Genomic DNA, 17,986 nt, shown 5'->3' with positions numbered 1-17,986 from the left:
AATGTGAAAAAAGAAAACAACAAATACATGCACTCTCTCACTCTGCCCATTTCTCTCTAACTCTCTATCTCTCTCTTTCTCTCAATGTCTGTTTCTCAGCCACTCGATCTTATACTTACGAAAACATCACAGTTTTTACAGATATTGCCAAGAAGCTTCAAAGCTATATCCTCGACTCTAAAATAAATATTGCCTAACTTACCGAAACTTAGAACACAAGAAGAAGAAGAAGAAATGATAGAACAAATCACGCAAAACAATCAAAAATCGAACTTGAAGGTATTTGTTAAAGGAAGTTTTTTAAATTTACACCACGATAAACACTTTTTAACATTTGTGCTCTCTAATTGTACAACTTACTCATAACGGTAAATCAATAAAAGAAATTTAATCATTTTACGCTCTAAACGAAAGTAAACGAAACAAAACAAAATTTTCCTCACCAAATTTTACTATAAATCTATTATGTGTATTGTATATATATAAATAACAAAAGAAATACGAAAGTATATTGATATATATATACATATATGTATATCTATATATATATATATATAAATGTATTGTGGTTGCAAAAAGAAAATGAAGATAAATCCAACAGCAGCTAAGCGACCCCAATTATACATTAAAATTGAAAAAAAGATAAAAAAATGAAGTAAAATCAACTAAATTATACATTTTTGTGTTTTCACGTATTTTGAGCGGGCGCCGAGCAAAGTTGAACATTCTGCTTGAAACAGAGATAAAAAGGTAAAAAGGCGACTTTGGTTAGAATTACTGCAGGTGTGCAAAGACGTGAAAAACTTTGAAATTCAATAAAAATTATTAAAACTAAACAAAAACAATCTAAAATGAAGACATTCTGTAGAGCATGTGAAAAACTGTCGAAATGAATTGTGCGCAGAGGAAAACAATGAAATAAGTGAATATTTGTTATGTTACAAGCATTAATTAATTATTATAATATTAATTATTATTAAAAATATTTGAGAAATAAATACAAAATAAAAAAATGATTTAAATCATTTAAAACTATAACTTCTTGCATTTTATTTGATTTATTCAGCCTAGGGGGTGGGCATGAATATGCTATACCGTTTCTTCACAAGAGAATGCATGGGGATTAAAATTTTACAAATTCCAAGCATTCGCACAAATAATAAAATTTAAAAATTTTGCATGAGCATGTTAAACCATTTCATTATTTTTTTACTCTTCTCTCAGATGCGTAGAAATGGGACCAATTGCTGATTTTCATTTCATAGAGAGAGAGAGAGAGAGAAAGTAAGAAAATAAAAAGGATTGCGCTGAACTTCGTTTTACATCAACCACTTTGGCTGAACGCTAGAAATAGATTTGATTTGAGACCCTAATTATGAGAGATCTGTGTAAGAGAGAGAGAGAAATGAAAGAAAATAGTATAAAAGCCAACGTCGTACGAAAGCAACCACCTCAGTTGAGTGCTGGAAACGCAGTGATGTGGATGTGCTAAAAAAAATTGTGCTAAATGTCCCAATGCGTTTTTGGTTGGTGGCTAAATTAATTTCACAAAGTTGTGACATGCTTAGTAAGGATTTTTGTTCTAAATGTTGTACTTAAAATAGGCAATTATTTGGCCCGCTTAGCAAAGACACCAACCAAAGAAAGCTGTGTTTAATAGACTAGGAATAAGCAGTAAACTGCTTCCTCAAGCACACAACCAGCAAATCCTACAACCTTTTTAGTACTATTCTCTAGATTTAGTATTTTTAATGTACTAAAAACGTAAATATTATGCATATATATATACTTATTTTACAGCTGAAATAGCTAATAAAATCTCAGCAGATATAAGAAACACAAAAAGTTGTTTATATTTTATTTATATGTATATATTTTCATTAAATAATGTAACATCGCTTTATTCTCACGCAAAGAACTATTTTGGATTTAGTTAATGCTTGCATAAGATAAGTTTTATTGTTATCATTGTTATTATTCTGGATATAAATAATAAGTTTAAGTTGACTTATGTATTTATATATTGTATTCATATAAATGTTCATGCTGCCTTTGCGAATGCATCTGATACGCCCACTCAATGCGCACATCATGATCATCATGTGTGTATGTATGAATGAATGAATGTATGTATGTAATTGTAAGGAATTTACCCTTCATCATATCTATGTTGTAGATGATGTATGTTTCATTATCTTTATCTATATATATAATTAATTTGTTTTTCCTTTAACTTTGTGGCAGTGGTAAATTAGAGTATTATCTGTTCCTTGCTTTAGCTGTCTCGCGCGATAATTCAATATTTCCATAATTTTGCAGCTTGGACTTGGATTCGCTTGGATTCGTACTTGGATTATAGTTGTTAAGCTTTGTGACTGCGCTTATGTACATATGTGTTAGTATGTATATACATATGTTGATTTATAAATATATGTTGATTTTTTTTTTATTGAAATATTGCTGTTGCGAATTGGTTTTAGATTTTCGATTCTTGTTTTATTAATATTTGAATTTGGAATTGAGATGACACATAATGAGAGAAAAATTGAGATTTTTTGAATTTGCCTTTCTCGTTAGTATTTCAGTTTTCACTTTCTTGTGGTGGGTTTCAAAATCATTTCCAAATACAATGCCTCAGAGTAAACAGATTTTGTTATTCATTTTTCATTTAATTAATTTTGTTATTCATTGTATATTGTTAGTATAATTCTACTTGAAAAGTCTCCGCAAAAGTTCGCAATGTCTCATCTGGTTTCATACGATCTCCTTTTTAACTATATTTTGTAAACTATTTGTTCTTATTATTGCATTTTAGTTATATGTATATTTAGTTCGTTATGTAGCAAAAATTCTGGTGGTAATATTTGAATTAATTTCGCTATATTTGACTATTCGTTAAGGGACTTTTTAATGGATTATTTTTGTTTTTGGATTATGGACTTCTTTTTGCTAGTAAAGGTCTCAAAAGTAGGATAAGAATTTACATTTTTAAGGATTAAAACTTAAAGCTTTTTATTTGGGGATTTTTTGAAAAACGTTTGCCATTTGATATGAAAGTTGTCCCCCCCTCGAGGGTGGGTAACATAACCTTTGTTTTTGTTGCCTTTGTTGTTGTTGGTTTCTCATTCAGTCTTTGTAACAAAATTGATTGCTTGGATTTGTAAATTTGTTAGCTGGATTGTTCTTGTTCATTTCGTTTTTGTTGTTTCATTTTATTTATTTATTTTGTTGTTTTTTTTTTTTTTTTGCTTGTGGGTATTTGTCGACGCATTAGCATTAGATTTGCAACTGAAATGATTTGTAGTTTTGTAATTTGTTAAGTTTTAATGGAGCATGCTCATGATGTGTTACAATTAGTTCTTAAATACGGTTTCTGCCTTTTTATTTTTGTTTGTTTGTTTCTTTTGGTTTTGTATATTACGTTAATATAACTCGCTAAGCCCTGAGCATTTGGTCTCCATTTGCTTGTTAAGTTCGACAAAAGAAATCGACTGCACATTGCAAGTGCTGCGAATTGCTAAAAATTCATCCCCGACTATTTGAAGAGTTTGCCCTGGTGTTTCCAAAAAAAAAAAAAAATTAAATTAAAAATAAAATACAAAAATTGGAGAGAGATAGAGAAGGAGGGAAGATGTATAGCGTTAGGCACACATTCAATACAAATTACATATAAATTCACACAAATCTTTCACTTAGGTTTATTTCAACTATTCCACTAATTTAACTGAGCTATGCTGTGTGAGTGTGAAACTTCTGATCCTTCAAAACAATAATGTGGGGCACATATTAAAATACAATAAAAAACATGGCTGGGAACTAATATATATAGATATGACTATATATATGTGTATATTAACTACAATACATATATATATTTCGCTAGCGCAGCTGCCTTCCTATTTGTTTCTATTAAGTTTTAGTTACTTCCTTTTTGTTTCATTACTAATATTTATAAGTGTACAATATTGTGCAATACATTTCAATAAATTAGTTCGTTTTTTGTTGTTCTTGTTGTTGTTTTTGTTGTTGTTTTGTAACTAACATTAATTTCAAGTGGCGTCTGTGTGTAATAGTTTTTTTTTTTTTTATCAATTCATATTTGCTCACTAAATGCCTTTAACATATTTGCTTTGTATTTATTCAGCTAACGCTTATTGTTATTGTTATTATTATAGTTAGTATTATATATATACTTATATGTGGTTTGTTTTAATTGTTTAGGCTAAATTAAATGCATATACAATTTGTTCTTGTGGTTGCTTGCCAATCATTTCAGTTTATTTAACTATATGTAGTTGCTGCTTTGCTGCTATTCATTTAGTTATAATTAAATTTCATTTTTATTTTACTTTTTTTTCATTTCTTGGGTTTTTTCTTAATTTAAATACTTTGGTTTTAACATTTTATCGCTTGTTACTTGCTGCTTGGTATGCTTTACTGCTGTATAAATGTACGATATGACACAGTGATATATTTCATAACATATTTTTCTTTTAAAAGTACATATATTCAATTGTCAAGCAAGTTCAAGCCACAGACCAGATCCCAAACACTAAACACTCACGCAAGAAGCAGTTGAAGTCCACGCATAACAGCCAACATTTCAACAACACCATCAACACCACCACCACCACCACCACCGTCACCTGCACCGCCTGCACCACCTCCAACACCACCACTATGACCACAATTTCCTAAACACTAACTAGGCCCTCTGGCAACTCCCGGTATCTTATCTAAAGCTCAGCTATAACTAAGAAGCCATAACAATTTGCAAATCAATACAAATGTTTCTCTATTTGCCTTTGAATTTTATGATTTTATGAATCCCTAGACTTCGAATAAACTAATTGAATTTGACGCATAATTAACTTCAAGTTTAACAATTTGTGAATAACAGAGAAAAAGACAGAAGAGAATGGAAAACAAATCGCATGCAGACCCCCAATGGAAATGGATTATTTTGGACCCCAACAAATGAACATTTAGCAAATGTTGACAAATTGTTATCAGCTTAGTTGTTGCCTTTTTAAAAACACTACGCTCTATATATATATATATATATATATGTGTATATATGTATGTGTATAATAACCAACAATTTACTATACTCGTATATAAAAAATTAATTATAGCATCAACTAGGTTAAGGTTTGTTTTTTTGTCCTTTTCAACTCTTTGGTTTGATAGATTTTTATTATGTATATAACACTTAAAATGTTTTTGTTTTCATCTAGCTTCGTATAAAATAAACGTGACAACAATTAACCGAATAATTAGCTATTTAAAATCTAAATGCATATCCCATCCATAAAAACTTGTTTAATATCAAATAATGCACTGTTTTGGCTATACGCGTTAATAATATTTCAATTCTATGATTTGGTTATTGATGCGAATTCAAATCTGAGTTGGAATTGTCTATATATATATATATATATGTTATATATAAGTAAGTAACGCTTGCTCTTGTTGTTGTTGTTGTTGCTGCTAGAAAGTTGTACTTTGATGAAGACGAATGATTATGCTAGTGTTTCATTAGGTAACTCTAAACTTAGGTTTGTCTACCCGGTACATACATACATAATATGTATATATGCTAACTAACACACATTTACTATGATTCTAGGTATGCTCCTGTTATTTTGGTGTTATCCTTCATTCCCTCTCTTTCTATATTCGGTGTGTCCAACTTGTGGGTATATGTTAAATATTTATTGCTTTCGATGCTCCCTGGCTTTCTAACATACATATACATATATATATTATCTGAAATCAAATAATAATATTTCACTTTGTTGCACTCTACATGTGGATAGCAAAAGCCTAACTTAAGTACGCTACTAAGCCTAGTCCTAGACACTAACGACAAGCGCTGACAAACACTGACTGGCTAACTGACTAGCTGACTAACGGTATAGTATTCTGATCGCTTCGCCAATCGGCTGACACCAAAGCACATAAGTTTTAAAGTACATTGTGGGTATTTACAGTTTAATAGGAGATTGTTATTAGATATATAGGCATTAATAATATGTATAATTAGTTTATTATAGTTTTCAGTTAGTTATGCATATACCTATATGTAAGTATATATATGTATATATTTATGTATATATTTGTTTATAAAAAGCTTTTACTAAAGTATTCAAACAAAATGGCTGTAAAATTTGTAGACCCTTCTCTTGTCGTCGTAGTCGCAAAGCGTGTTTTAGTTTTGTCACTGTATATGTATGTATATATTACTACATATATATGCACATACATATATATGCTTGTATATTAATGTTTAAGAATATTTAATACCGTATTCTTGTATATTAGTGTGTATATCAGACTTTGTTTCATACAAAAAACTAAGCACATCGATTTGTCAATAAATTCATGTATTCATGTATATGTGGCATGTGTGTGTATGTCTGTGTGTGTTAGTATTTGTGTGAGTGAACTGAAATGGACTTATAAGCATCTATGTTTAGAAAACCATCTAGTCGTACACGGATGTACACTTAAGCATGTATGTGAACTTGTTACTTGACAGATTCCGTATATACACTTATTCATAGGTATACATATATATTATATATAGAAAGAGAGATGCGTGTTTTAGGTGTATGTGTAAGAGGCTTAGGCAAATATATTGCTCGAAAAGTTATCCAATATTTTTACGAAATATTCTCATCTTTAATAGTAGTTAAGAGATTTGGTCACCTTAAAAGAAGCTAAAGTCTGCATAGAAGTTGCAAGGAGGTTACTTTGGGAGAAATTCGGCTATTCGAATGACTCGAATATTTCATGTATTTTCGCTTGGCTTTGCTGCAAAAATACGTGTTTCATATATGTATTTATGTGTTTTCAGCAAATCGGTACGTTTCAATATATGTATGTATGTCTGAGGAAATAATTAAATGCGCGCTCAACCTTTAGTTTAGCTGTTAAGATCTGTGGTTTCATATTTCCTATACCATATATATTATGTATACTTTCGTTTCAATTCTTCAATGGTTTTAGTTTCCGCTTGAATACTGCTCGTAAGGGTTTCTTGCCCTCGATTTCAAAATGGCTGCCAAAGGGTATATAAATGCTGCTAAGGCAAAGCTTTCTTGGCATGATGCACACATACAACACGCACACGCAGACACACACACACACACGCATATACACATATAACACACACACACAGACGAACACTTAAAGCTTGGCAGCCATTTTGTTTCTGTTTTGTGTATTATTTAAACCAGTTCTCTGTCTTTGTGGATTGCCATATAAATTGATGTGATCTTAAAAATTCGTTTAACCTTAGTTGTTCTTTAAATTGTTGTATTTAATTAATTTTTTTTATTATTATATATTTTTTTAGTATAGCTTTGAGTTATTGTTTATCGATTTATATATTCATATTTTCGCATAATTTGTATCTGTTTGTAAATTTGTAAACTGTAAACTGTAAATACTCCAAAGAACAATTTCAGCATTTGACATCGTTGATATCATAATCGCTTTCAACTCCCCTCTAGCTGCTACCGCCCCCGCTCCCGCCCCCGCCATCGCTCACGCATGCCCAGCGCACAGCACGCGCCCCTCACTTGAGATCATCGTACTCGTCGCTGCCATTCTTCGAGTCGCCCGACGACTGGAAGGCGGCCACCATTGAGGCACGCTGATGGCCCTTGTCGGAGCTGGCTGCCAGCTTGGAGTCGGCCACGTGGTGGCTGTTATGGCCATTGTTGGCCCCATTGCTGCTGGGCTTCTCGTCGAAGGCGTCGAGGAAGGGATTGGTGGCCGCGTACTGGGCGCGGTAAGTGCCCAGCGTATGATAGTTGTTGCCGCCATTGGCGAAGGGGCGTGTGCTGCTGCTGCTGCTGCCAGCTGAGCCGCCGCCCGTGTAGAAATCGTAGCTATTGGTGGAGCCAGTCATGGAGCTGACCCCACTGCTGCTGGCTGTGCCGCTGCCCGAGTGATACGAGGAGCTGGCACTGGCGCTCGCGCCAAAGAGAGTGGCGCCCGCGCTACTGCCGTTAGCAGCCCCATTCTTGGGCAGAGTTCCATAGAGATTCATGGCACTGTGATTGCTGCTGGTGCTGGCATTGCCATTGGTGCTGGCGAAGGGGCTGTTGCTAGAGTGGACACCATGGCCATGGCCATGGCCATTGCCATTGCCGGTGCCGTTGCCTATGGCGCTACTGCCGAATAATGCGCTACCAAAACTTCTGTGCTCTGAGCCGGAGGCTGTTTTACTGCTATTGCTGGTGGCTACGTTTCGGGAGTCGTTCGTGTAAGTTGAGGTGGTGCTGACTGCGCTGGCCACTGTGGTGCCGCCAATGTAAGTCTTTGTCTCCGTTTCCGAGGACGAGGACGAGGCGAGGCTGTCGAACAGCCGCCTGCCACTCGACACCAGGGAAGAGGAGGAGCTACTTACCGCCGCGCCACCCGACCGGCCATCCTTGGCCAACCGCGACGGCGACGACAATTTGCTGCTGCTGCTCGTTGGATTCGTGGTGGTGTCCGCTGCACTGGGCGACGATGTTGATGTGGTGTACTTGCTAATCGCTCCAGTGGTGGCACTGGGCTTCGCCAGGCAGCTGGTGCTGGAGCTGGGCGTGACCAGCTGGTAAGTGCCCTTCGGCAAGCCGTCCCCGCCGCCGGGCGGCGAAGGCGAGTCCGGCGACTTGATCGGTGTGAATTGGACACGCGGCTCGCGCTTCAAGTACTTGGACATCAGCTGGCTGGTGGTCATCGCCTGAGACTGGGCCAGCAGCGCATTGGTCGAGGCCGACGACTTGTACGAGACCAGGTCGTCGGAGTCATCCGAGGAGGTGGTTGGCGCCGACGTCGCCGTCGAGCCGGCACTTAGCACCGTTGCCTGAGACGAGCTGGAGCTCGACGTGGCGCTCGTCTTGTTGCGTATGACCTTGTAGTCGTCGTTGTTGCTGGCGTTGGAGCTTTTGCTGGGCGTGTAGCTGCTGCCGTAGCTGTTCTTCTTGGAGTCCAGAGTGCTGCTGCTGTACTTAGATGTGTAGGGCTCGTCGCTGGCCAAGCTCTTGGAATGCGAGTTGTGCGGTTCGTAGAAGTCGACGCCCTTGCGGTTGGTCGAGCTGGCGGCGCTGCCGCTGGCGCCGGCGCTAGCGCTAGCGCTAGCCTCTGGGGGCGTAATCTCTTCTATGGGTGCATCCTTCTGTAGTGGGGGCTTCTTCTGCACGACGGAGTACGGGCTGAGCGTATCTGCGACTTTCACTTGCTTGACCGAGGCGGGTGAAGCACCACGTTTGATGGTATCAGTGCCTAAATCAGACGAAACATTAATTGATATTATTTTTGGGCATCGTTGGCTCCACTTACTCTTGCCCGAGCCCGAGCCCGACCCCGAGCCGGAGCCCGTCGAAGCTGAGCTACTGCCTGGGGAGGGTGTGCCTGGAAGTGGCAGTGGCGATTGGTCGGGAATTGCTGAGCCCGCTGAGCCCCCCAATTGATAGGGCTGAAAGAGATCACAAGAAATGGAAGCAAACGAAATACGTGTCATGGGTTATTGCATTGGCAAGCTTCAATCCATCTAATGTTGGGAGTGGACAAACGCCAAACTGTGTATGTGTGTGTGTGTATACCTTGGGGCCTGTATCTGTGGGGTTTGAGTGCGCTGTGTGGAAATAATTTGGAATTTTCTTTTTATTTGATATTATGTTTTGTGAATAGTGCGTGTGTGGGCGTGGCAGATATACAATAGGCATACACTTTACAGAAGGAATCCGGCATAGGGCGCGGCCAATAGAAAACCAATTGAGATGTTCTGATTAATGGATTAACTTTAAGGCGAGTGGAGTGATTGGTGAGGGCATGCAAACAAAGTGCCTTGAAACAGGTGCAGTTGACAGAGCAGAACTTAGTAGTATATCAATTTATCTACTGTTTATCAAGGTAGTCCACACGCTTCCCTTCTCACTTCATGTTGAAATGTTGGGGGAGCATTTGTGGCATCGAAACAGTTCTTCATTAAATTAACCCATTTGCGTACTATGAATACTCTGTTGTGCTCATTGATAGTTTCTTGGATTTGACTACGATCATTGAAGTTATTTTTTATTATTATTATTATTATTTTTTTTTTTTTTGCGGGAAGTGGACATTAGTTATACGGGCGATGATTCATGAACTTTGTACAATGGAACGTGTGGGCGATATAGATACAAATGTTATGAATGTACACTTTGCATTGGTATTCTAGAACATAGATAAATGTGTATGTAGATTCGTAATGTTACATTTTTACCAGTAGTGGGCCAATCATGCTGAACACGCCGTTAACATTTATCACATCGCTCAAATCATCATCATTGACAGTATAATCAATATCATTATCGTTATCATTATCATTATAGTTAATAGTTTATAGTTATACATAAATATCACAATTACAACGTCGATCAAAGTTTGACGGCAAAACAATTACTTGAATTCATATTTGTTTAGTTCATAAGAAGCACAAATCAAATCAACAATAGCAAATGCATTTATATATGAATACATATATATGTATGTATATAAATATATAGATTATATAACTGATCAGCTTTGACACATATACATATATATTGTACATATCGATACGCGTTTACAAACGGTCAACAGGAAGACTTAGAAGAACAAGAAAGTAGTTTTTGAAAATATGTTATGTACGTATGGTGTGTGTATTAAGTATTATGTACGTATGCATGTATGTATGTATATGAGCAACCGAATGGTCAATATAACAGAGAAAGAGACAGAGAGAGCGAGAAAAGGAAAGCTACGGTTAGTAGCATAAATAAATTGTATATAAATTTAAATGTACTGTGAGTATATCAGCAGCGTTTGCTTAAATGAATGTGTGTAGATACTTATATATGTAAATATAGTTTAGAAATCTGCATTAACGACAAAAAAAAAAAAAACACTTTCAAATGAACTATGCTTAGCTTGCGTTGAGTGAAATTGAATACGTATTGGAGTGAGCATGTACGCTCGCATAAGACTCGACGGCAGAGCATTGAGGTGAAAACGATTGCATTGAGTGAAATTGGAAGCAGAGTGGAGAACTCTCTCGTTAGAATCGGCTGCACAACACTCAAGCGAAAGCAATGAGTGGAAAAGTGTGTGCACGAGAAGTATCGTTTCGGCTACCGAATCGTTATTTGAACTGTGTTGTTGCCTTGTCGTAATGGAAAAAATAACACAGTTCGGCTTTGACCTTCGTCTTTCGGCTTCGGCTCTTGTCTTCTATCAATGAATCAGGGATAGTCTCTTAACAGTCTTTTGGCAGTGGTCTTCGCTCATTTCTTATGACTGCCTGAGTAAATCGACTTCTCACTCAATTCACTTAAGGCTCATGATGAAGTAACAGTATGAAATGTAAAGTTGTCTGTCTGTTAAGTTAATATTTATGCAAATGAAGCACGCTCTCACTCAATTCACTGATGGCGCACGAAGCAGCAACTGAAGATAATGTAGAGTTGCCTGTCTGTTAAGTTAACATTTATGCAAATGAAGCAACGCTGACTCTGTTATCTACTTTAAGTCCTTTAACAGCGCTGAAGCCGTATGTTATGAGGCACAACTCGTCCTCTTGTATGTATTTCGCGAGCGAAGTCTTTCGTTCCGAGCTCTAATATATACATATTACATATTCATATAAACATACTTATATATACATAATGCATATCATGTGTTTTATGGTTAGTGTCAAAGATTTGTTAGTATGTGTTATTTTCAAAAGCTCTTCTTATTATGTTATGTCATGTTAAGTTTTGTTTGTTAGTTGTTCTTGTATTTGTTGTTGTTGTTTGTTAGCTGTTGTTACTGTTGTATCTGTTTGTTTACCTGTTGCACCGCTTGTTGCAAGGCTCGATGCGATTGAGCTAACTGACCCACTACTGATTGATACAGATGACTGTTGGCTGTGGCTGAGAGCTGATGATGGCCTTGGGAGAGTATGTTGGTTACCGAAGTGGACGAGCGCAGTAGGTTGCCCGCCGCCATGAGCTGCTGCTGCTGCTGCAGTAGTATTTGCTGTCTGTCCACTGGCAACGCACTGACTTTGCTTCCACGCTGCCCTGTTGACTCGCCGCGCCGACCTGTCTACATAGGACTCTGTATTAATCAATATTAATGTGAACGATCATTTTGTGGCTTTGGGACTGGGGCTGATCGTGTGTCTATGTATGGTTGTGTCAATGTCTATGTCTGTGTGTGTGGGTGTGGGTGTGTGTGTGTATGCGTGACATTTGAAATGGAATGCTATTGCAAAGACACGGAATAAGTAGAGGCAACGGGGGCTGTTGTTGTTGCTGCTGCACATTCAAAGCGGAAAGAAAACTCTTGCAAGTGTTTATCGTGCCACTAATAAAAACACGCGACTGTCAGTGTGTGTGTAAGTTGGTCCGTGTGTGTGAGTGTGCTGGTCAGAGTATTCGTGTGTTGTCAGCGGATACTGGGCACTGGACATTGGTGTGGATTGCATAATTGACACAATGATTACGTTACCTGAAGCAACACCTGCCATGTTGCTCATGCTGCTAGCTGTGGCCATGCCGCCCATGTGCTGAGCCAGCTGCTGATGCTGCGCCTGCTGGGCTTGCGGCTGCGGCCAGATCTGCAGCAGATACTTGAGCACCGCAATCGGCTGGGCGTGATCAATGTCAGCGCCAGGCTGTGCACTGGCCGAATGCAGCATCAGCGGGGGACCCATCACAGTGGCCAGCGCCTGAGCGGACATCTTATTGCGCTCCGCATTGGACACAACCAGAGACAAGTGGTCAAGCAGGAACACCAAAGTGGCCTATTGAAAGTCGAACAACATTTTCAGATTTACTCAGCAGAGACACACATTGAGATTAGACTCACCCTATTCGCCCGGGGCAAACAGTCGAGTATGCTAAGCATCAGTTTCGCATTTCCCTCAGGATCATCTGGCAGGCAGACAGCTGGAAAGGTGGAATGATTAGGGAAGGAATTTCTGGAATTCGATTTTCAGCCGGCTCACCCAATGCATCGACCGTCATCTGGAAGAGACAGCGCGTGAACAGTGGCTCGGGCAGCTCTCTGAGGTAGTCCTTGAGGACGCCGGTAATAACATTAATATCAGGAACGTGTTCCGGGCTCAATTCCACGGCTCGGCTGTTGCGCTCGAAGGCCTCGCGCAGTAAACGCTTCTTGGTCGCCGATCCGCACAGGCGGTACAGCCCGATTATATCGAGGCCTCGCCGCTCCACCTCCTCCACGCAGCGTCGCAGAACAATTGGCACTGGTGCACAGCCGGGCACGTTCTTCGACTCCCTGTTGACCACCGTCTCCAGGTCGGCGCCGAATAGCGTGGGATAGCCGGCACGCAGGCTGGGCAGACCGCGACGCTTATACAGCGCCAGGGGATCGGTGTGCCGCATGCGGATGTAGACTGTGCCACGCGGCTCCACCTTGAGCGCCAGCTGGTGCAGAGGCGACTGCCGCAACACTGCCGACAGCGATATGGCGCCGCGATAGCAGAGCTTGTGCCTGTGCTGCGGATCCCAGGAGTAGACGAGCACGTCCAGCTGCTTGTTGCCCACCAGGTCGAGCTCGAAGGACTCGTCCCAATCGAATTGCAAGTCTCCCGAGCGCACCACCGTGCGCGCCTTATGCACGCGGTCGCACTCAATCACGCAGTAGAGATCTCTGGTCTGTGGGAGCGGTGCTCCGCCGGCCCCAAGCTGTGCGCCCTGCTCTGGAGTCGAGCGCAACCCACGTCCCGCCAGCAGATGTATCCACAGCATGCCCGAGACGCCGCCAATGTCCACAATGGGCTTGTCCAACTTGTACTTGGCGAACTCCGCCGGATTGATGTCGATCTGGCGATGCGCTCGTGGCATTGTGGCGCTGGGCGTGGGCGCCGGACTCTGATGGCCGGCTGTGCTCATGATGCTGCCACTAGGACTAGCTGGGCCAGCAGATAGTTCCAGGAGCTGACGCATGCGCCGGATGCTGGGTGAGCGTATTGAACCAGCGCCACCTATGTGCTGCGAGGACATGGAGCGCACGGGCAGTGCTGATATGGGCCGGGTTAGACCCAGATTACGGTCTAGGGTGCCAGTGCCAAGTATGCCCGTTCTGCTGGAGTAAATGCTCTCGGTCTGTAAAATAAAATGTACAGCATTAACAAGAGATCGAGAGAGAGAGAGAGTGAGAGATCAGCTGCGACTCCGGGTGTTCTACTTACATTCCGCAGAGCATCGTGAATGTTCTCCGCACTGCAGGAGAAGCGATGTGAGCGCGGCTGAGCGAACATGTCCCGAGTCATGCGCATTTGCTCTGCAATCGCAGAGCTGCTGGGGGCGCGCCTCAGCCACGCACGGTACTCGTCCGCCGTAAAGATGGAGGGGCCCGGGCTGGCCGTAATGCGTTGCCGCAGGTCACGCCCACGCCGCGCATCATACTCGGGCGCCGAGATGTTGCCATCATTCTCGTCCAGAATGCGATCGCCTATGCGCGCCCGAATGCCCTGTAGCCTGGCGCCAGGTCGCTCCCTTGGCAGTGAGTTGAATTTGTTGAGATCTGGGCCACCGGCCAGCATGGCAGCTGCGGCTGCAGCGGCACCGCTGCCTCCCACGCCGCTTGAGCCACGCGGCATGCTGCCTATGGCGGGCCGGTTATAGTAGTAGTAGCTGGGCCGCGGCCCAATGGTGGCTTCGGTGTCGCTGGAGTAGTCCAGATTGGGTCGCGAGCGACGGGTGAGGGACTGTGCGCCCGCTGCTGGCGGTCCGTACTTCGGAACCCCGCCGCGTTGCTGATCGTAGCGCCCATAGCGACCCAACGTGCCGCCAACCCCCACTGGCATTGGCGCGCCCGTTCCGGGTTTTAAGCTCGAGCGCAGCAGCGAGTGGCGGCCCAGTGAGTTGGAGTAATCAGCGTACTCGACTCGCGGCAAATGCTGATCGGAGCCAGAGCGCGGAAACCGGGCGTGCTGCTGGGCCAAGCCCACGTTGCCAGTGCCCGTGGACATGCGGCGGGAAGGGCCGAGCGGCTGCCCCGGAGCGCCCGGATAAAATGCATGAACCTTTTCCGCCAGGCTCTCCAGCGTGCCCGCGTTCTGATAGTAGGCGTGCGAAGGCGCAAACGCATGCCCCTTGGTGGGCTGCTCCGTGATGACCGACGAGGGTGGCGGCGGCGGCTTGTAGCCCCAGTTTGGTGGTTCGCCCATGGCATTGACGCCGCCCCGTGTATTGTAGTACATGTCCAGCTGCTCCGACTGCGGACTGTAGTTGTTGAGGCCCAGCCCCAGCCTGGAGCGCGACTCGGTCATCTCTCGGCCGTCGCCTAGAGGCGGACAAGGGAATAAAGAGAGAGAAAGAAAGGACACCGATTAGCATTTTAAACACGGCGCTCACTTTAAACTACCTGTACGTCTTTCACGTGATGAACGCGGGCGCGGCATTCGATCGGTTTCGTCCAGGTCTTCGTCTCTGATATCACGCTTGATGACCACCACCGGTGGGGGCTTCTGCTCCGGCCTCGACAGTGTTGGTGGCCCCGGTGACCCAGCGCCACGATTGCCCCGCCTCTGCCGTATGGCCAGCACCAGGCGCCGAGGAATTGACATAATGATGACGACATCATCCAGCGACATATGAGTGACATCCACCAAATTGACGGCCAGGATTTCGTCGCCCACCTGAAAAGCATAATTCGTTTATGATAAATCTGAAAATGTAAATCCCACAAATAATGGGGCGGGGAATTCAATGGAACGTCGTGAAAAAAATCAAATCAACGTAAGCATAAAATCTCATAGTCGCAAAACCTTATCAAATAAAGTCAGTTCATGTTTCTGTAAGTCATAGTCATATGTGACTGTATGAAATAATTTTATAAATTCAACGAAAGAAAAAAGGGGAAAAATGTCTAACGATACAAATAAAGAGTCCAATATTCCATTGAAGCCTCTCAAGAATGGGGTCTTCTTGGAAGGGCCCAATGATCCAGACTTCAATGACTATGGATTCGTTTCGCCAGAAACGAATGACTTCTACCGCAAGTACATGGAAAATGCGAGTAAGGCAGTTCCATTGCCCAAGACCAGAAGGTCATCCAAATCGAAGAAGGGCCAGAGTAAGTCAGCCAAGAAAGTGAATGAAGCGGCAATTGTTGACAACAAATGTGAGGGGTCTGAGGATAAGCAGCCTAACCTCAAAATGAAGCGATCTCAAACAGCTGCGCCTATTGACTTTGAAGCGCAGCTCCAACTGGCCGAAAAAGCCCAAAACGAGCCACCCAATTCGCCTACAGGGCCGAACTCTCCCACTCGACTGCTGACAGCACGGGAAAAGCTCGAGCAGGAGGATCGTATTCAGGCGAACGTCGATATGGAATTGCAGAAGCGAATTGACCAAATTGCAGACAAATTGGATAAGACTGAGGAAAACACAACTAACGGGAAACAGGATGGGGTGGCAGCTACATCTGCACTGCTCAAGGCAGACTCTAAGGAGAGCATCTCAAAAATTGCCCCCGAACAGAAGATGAAGAGCCAACCACAGGATCGTGAAGAGGATGACGACTCGGATATGAATGACTTTACTGATGATTTGCAGCCGGATACGCCGTCCGATAAGCGGAAGTATAGCAAAAGTGACATGAATGATAGCTACATGGGCTCCGATTCTGGTCAAGAGCAGCAGGAGGACCAGGAGGATATGAGCTCGAAGGCAAAGCAAAAGAAAATGAAAATGAAAATGAATCAAAACTGAAATAGATGAAAAACTGTTAGAAAAATAAATGTTCTTCACTACGAGATAAATTATCTCAGTTGAAATTATCGATATTACTTACCCTTAAGCAGCCGCTGTTATAGACTGCCGACTCGAGGGCGATGCGGGATATGAAGACGCCGTCGGTGCGATCGGCGCCGTTGCCCTCGCGTATGTAGAGGCCGAGTGTTTGACCGGGCCGCTTCACAATCTCCACCAGCTGCACGGTATGCCGGCCATCGGCCTTGTTCATCAGCTTGTGCGCCGCATCCACAGCGTGCTTGCTGCCCATGGAGCGTGGCTCCAGGATGCGCACAATCATCTCGCCACGGCGCTCCACTGCCTCCAGTGCCGCCGCGGTGTTCGGATCATGATCGTTCTCAACAGCTTCTATCTGTCGAAAGATCTCCGAGCTGATGCCGCTGACCTTGCGAAAGTCGCCTTGGAGCAGCACCGGATCCTTGACGCCACCTGAGCCGTTTGTGGTTCCGCTCTGGCCGCGATTCTGTTGCTGGTTGCCATGGTGCTGCTGCTGCTGCTGTTGCTGCTGCTGCTGGTTGGCATGGAGGTGGTGCTGCTGCTGGTTGCCCATGCCGGACAGCTGGTTGGCGGGCAGCGGGCCGGGCGGCGCGCGGCCCGGACTGGCTGTAACATCAGGAACTGATCTTCCATTTTCCTGCAAAGGTAAACAGAACAAGTTTTCCCATTTAGTTTCCGCTCAGTTAATGTATGCTCCGAGAGCTTAATGCAAATGCGACTCTAAAGTGCAACGCGTTGTTGCATAAATTAAGCAAATTGTTGTCACCACGGCTGCGACAGCCGGCAGCTGTCGCTAGTTGCCTAGCCTCCCCACCCTCGCCCAGCACCTAATCCCCCATCTCCAAGCGACTTAAGCGTCGCTAAAAGACTTTGCTTTTGCTTTGCATTAATTAAGTCAATTTCGCAGACCTAAATGGCCCGGCTCAGCAGGCACAGCGTTGGCGGACTTCAATCAAACTCACGACTCGCGACTCGCTACTCTTATCGGTGACATTTTGGCCAAATTGCGCAAGACTTGGCCCACAAACTGTGCAATAATTATTTCGTTACAAAGTCTGACATTTTTTTTCGCCATTTCTACCGAACTGCAATTTCTGTCACTGCCACGTCACGGTGAGCTCGTGTGGGGCCGGGGACCAAGGGGCTGGTGGCCGGTGACCGACCGAATGGGGCGTTGGGGCGTCATGCAAAGGCAACTC

At 42.8% G+C, this 17,986-nt stretch overlaps 1 protein-coding gene across 18 annotated transcripts in view; it reads right to left on the bottom strand.

Moving 5' to 3' along the window:
* Positions 1-1,846: 1,846 nt before the first annotated feature.
* Positions 1,847-17,986, bottom strand: part of RhoGAP100F (Rho GTPase activating protein at 100F) — a 50,964-nt gene continuing 34,824 nt past the window's right edge. For 13 of the 18 annotated variants that reach the window (XM_018017758.2, XM_089462114.1, XM_089462113.1 and 10 more), the window contains 9 exons: positions 16,831-17,424; positions 15,400-15,673; positions 14,222-15,318; positions 13,013-14,135; positions 12,874-12,953; positions 12,514-12,808; positions 11,851-12,104; positions 9,340-9,475; positions 1,847-9,282 (listed from right to left, as the gene is read on the bottom strand). In XM_018017758.2, coding sequence (XP_017873247.1) covers positions 7,583-9,282; positions 9,340-9,475; positions 11,851-12,104; positions 12,514-12,808; positions 12,874-12,953; positions 13,013-14,135; positions 14,222-15,318; positions 15,400-15,673; positions 16,831-17,424 — 5,553 coding nt within the window. In that variant the 3' untranslated portion in view covers positions 1,847-7,582. Of the gene's footprint in view, positions 9,283-9,339; positions 9,476-11,850; positions 12,109-12,513; positions 12,809-12,873; positions 12,954-13,012; positions 14,136-14,221; positions 15,319-15,399; positions 15,674-16,830; positions 17,425-17,986 lie in introns of all 18 variants that reach the window. The other 5 variants (XM_018017760.2, XM_018017762.2, XM_018017763.2 and 2 more) reach the window with 4 other exon arrangements.

Source organism: Drosophila arizonae, chromosome 2 (genome assembly GCF_054131065.1).
Source record: "Drosophila arizonae isolate 15081-1271.41 chromosome 2, UAZ_ARI_1.0, whole genome shotgun sequence".
Classification (NCBI taxonomy): domain Eukaryota; kingdom Metazoa; phylum Arthropoda; class Insecta; order Diptera; family Drosophilidae; genus Drosophila; species Drosophila arizonae.
This window is presented reverse-complemented; position numbering and strand designations above follow the sequence as displayed.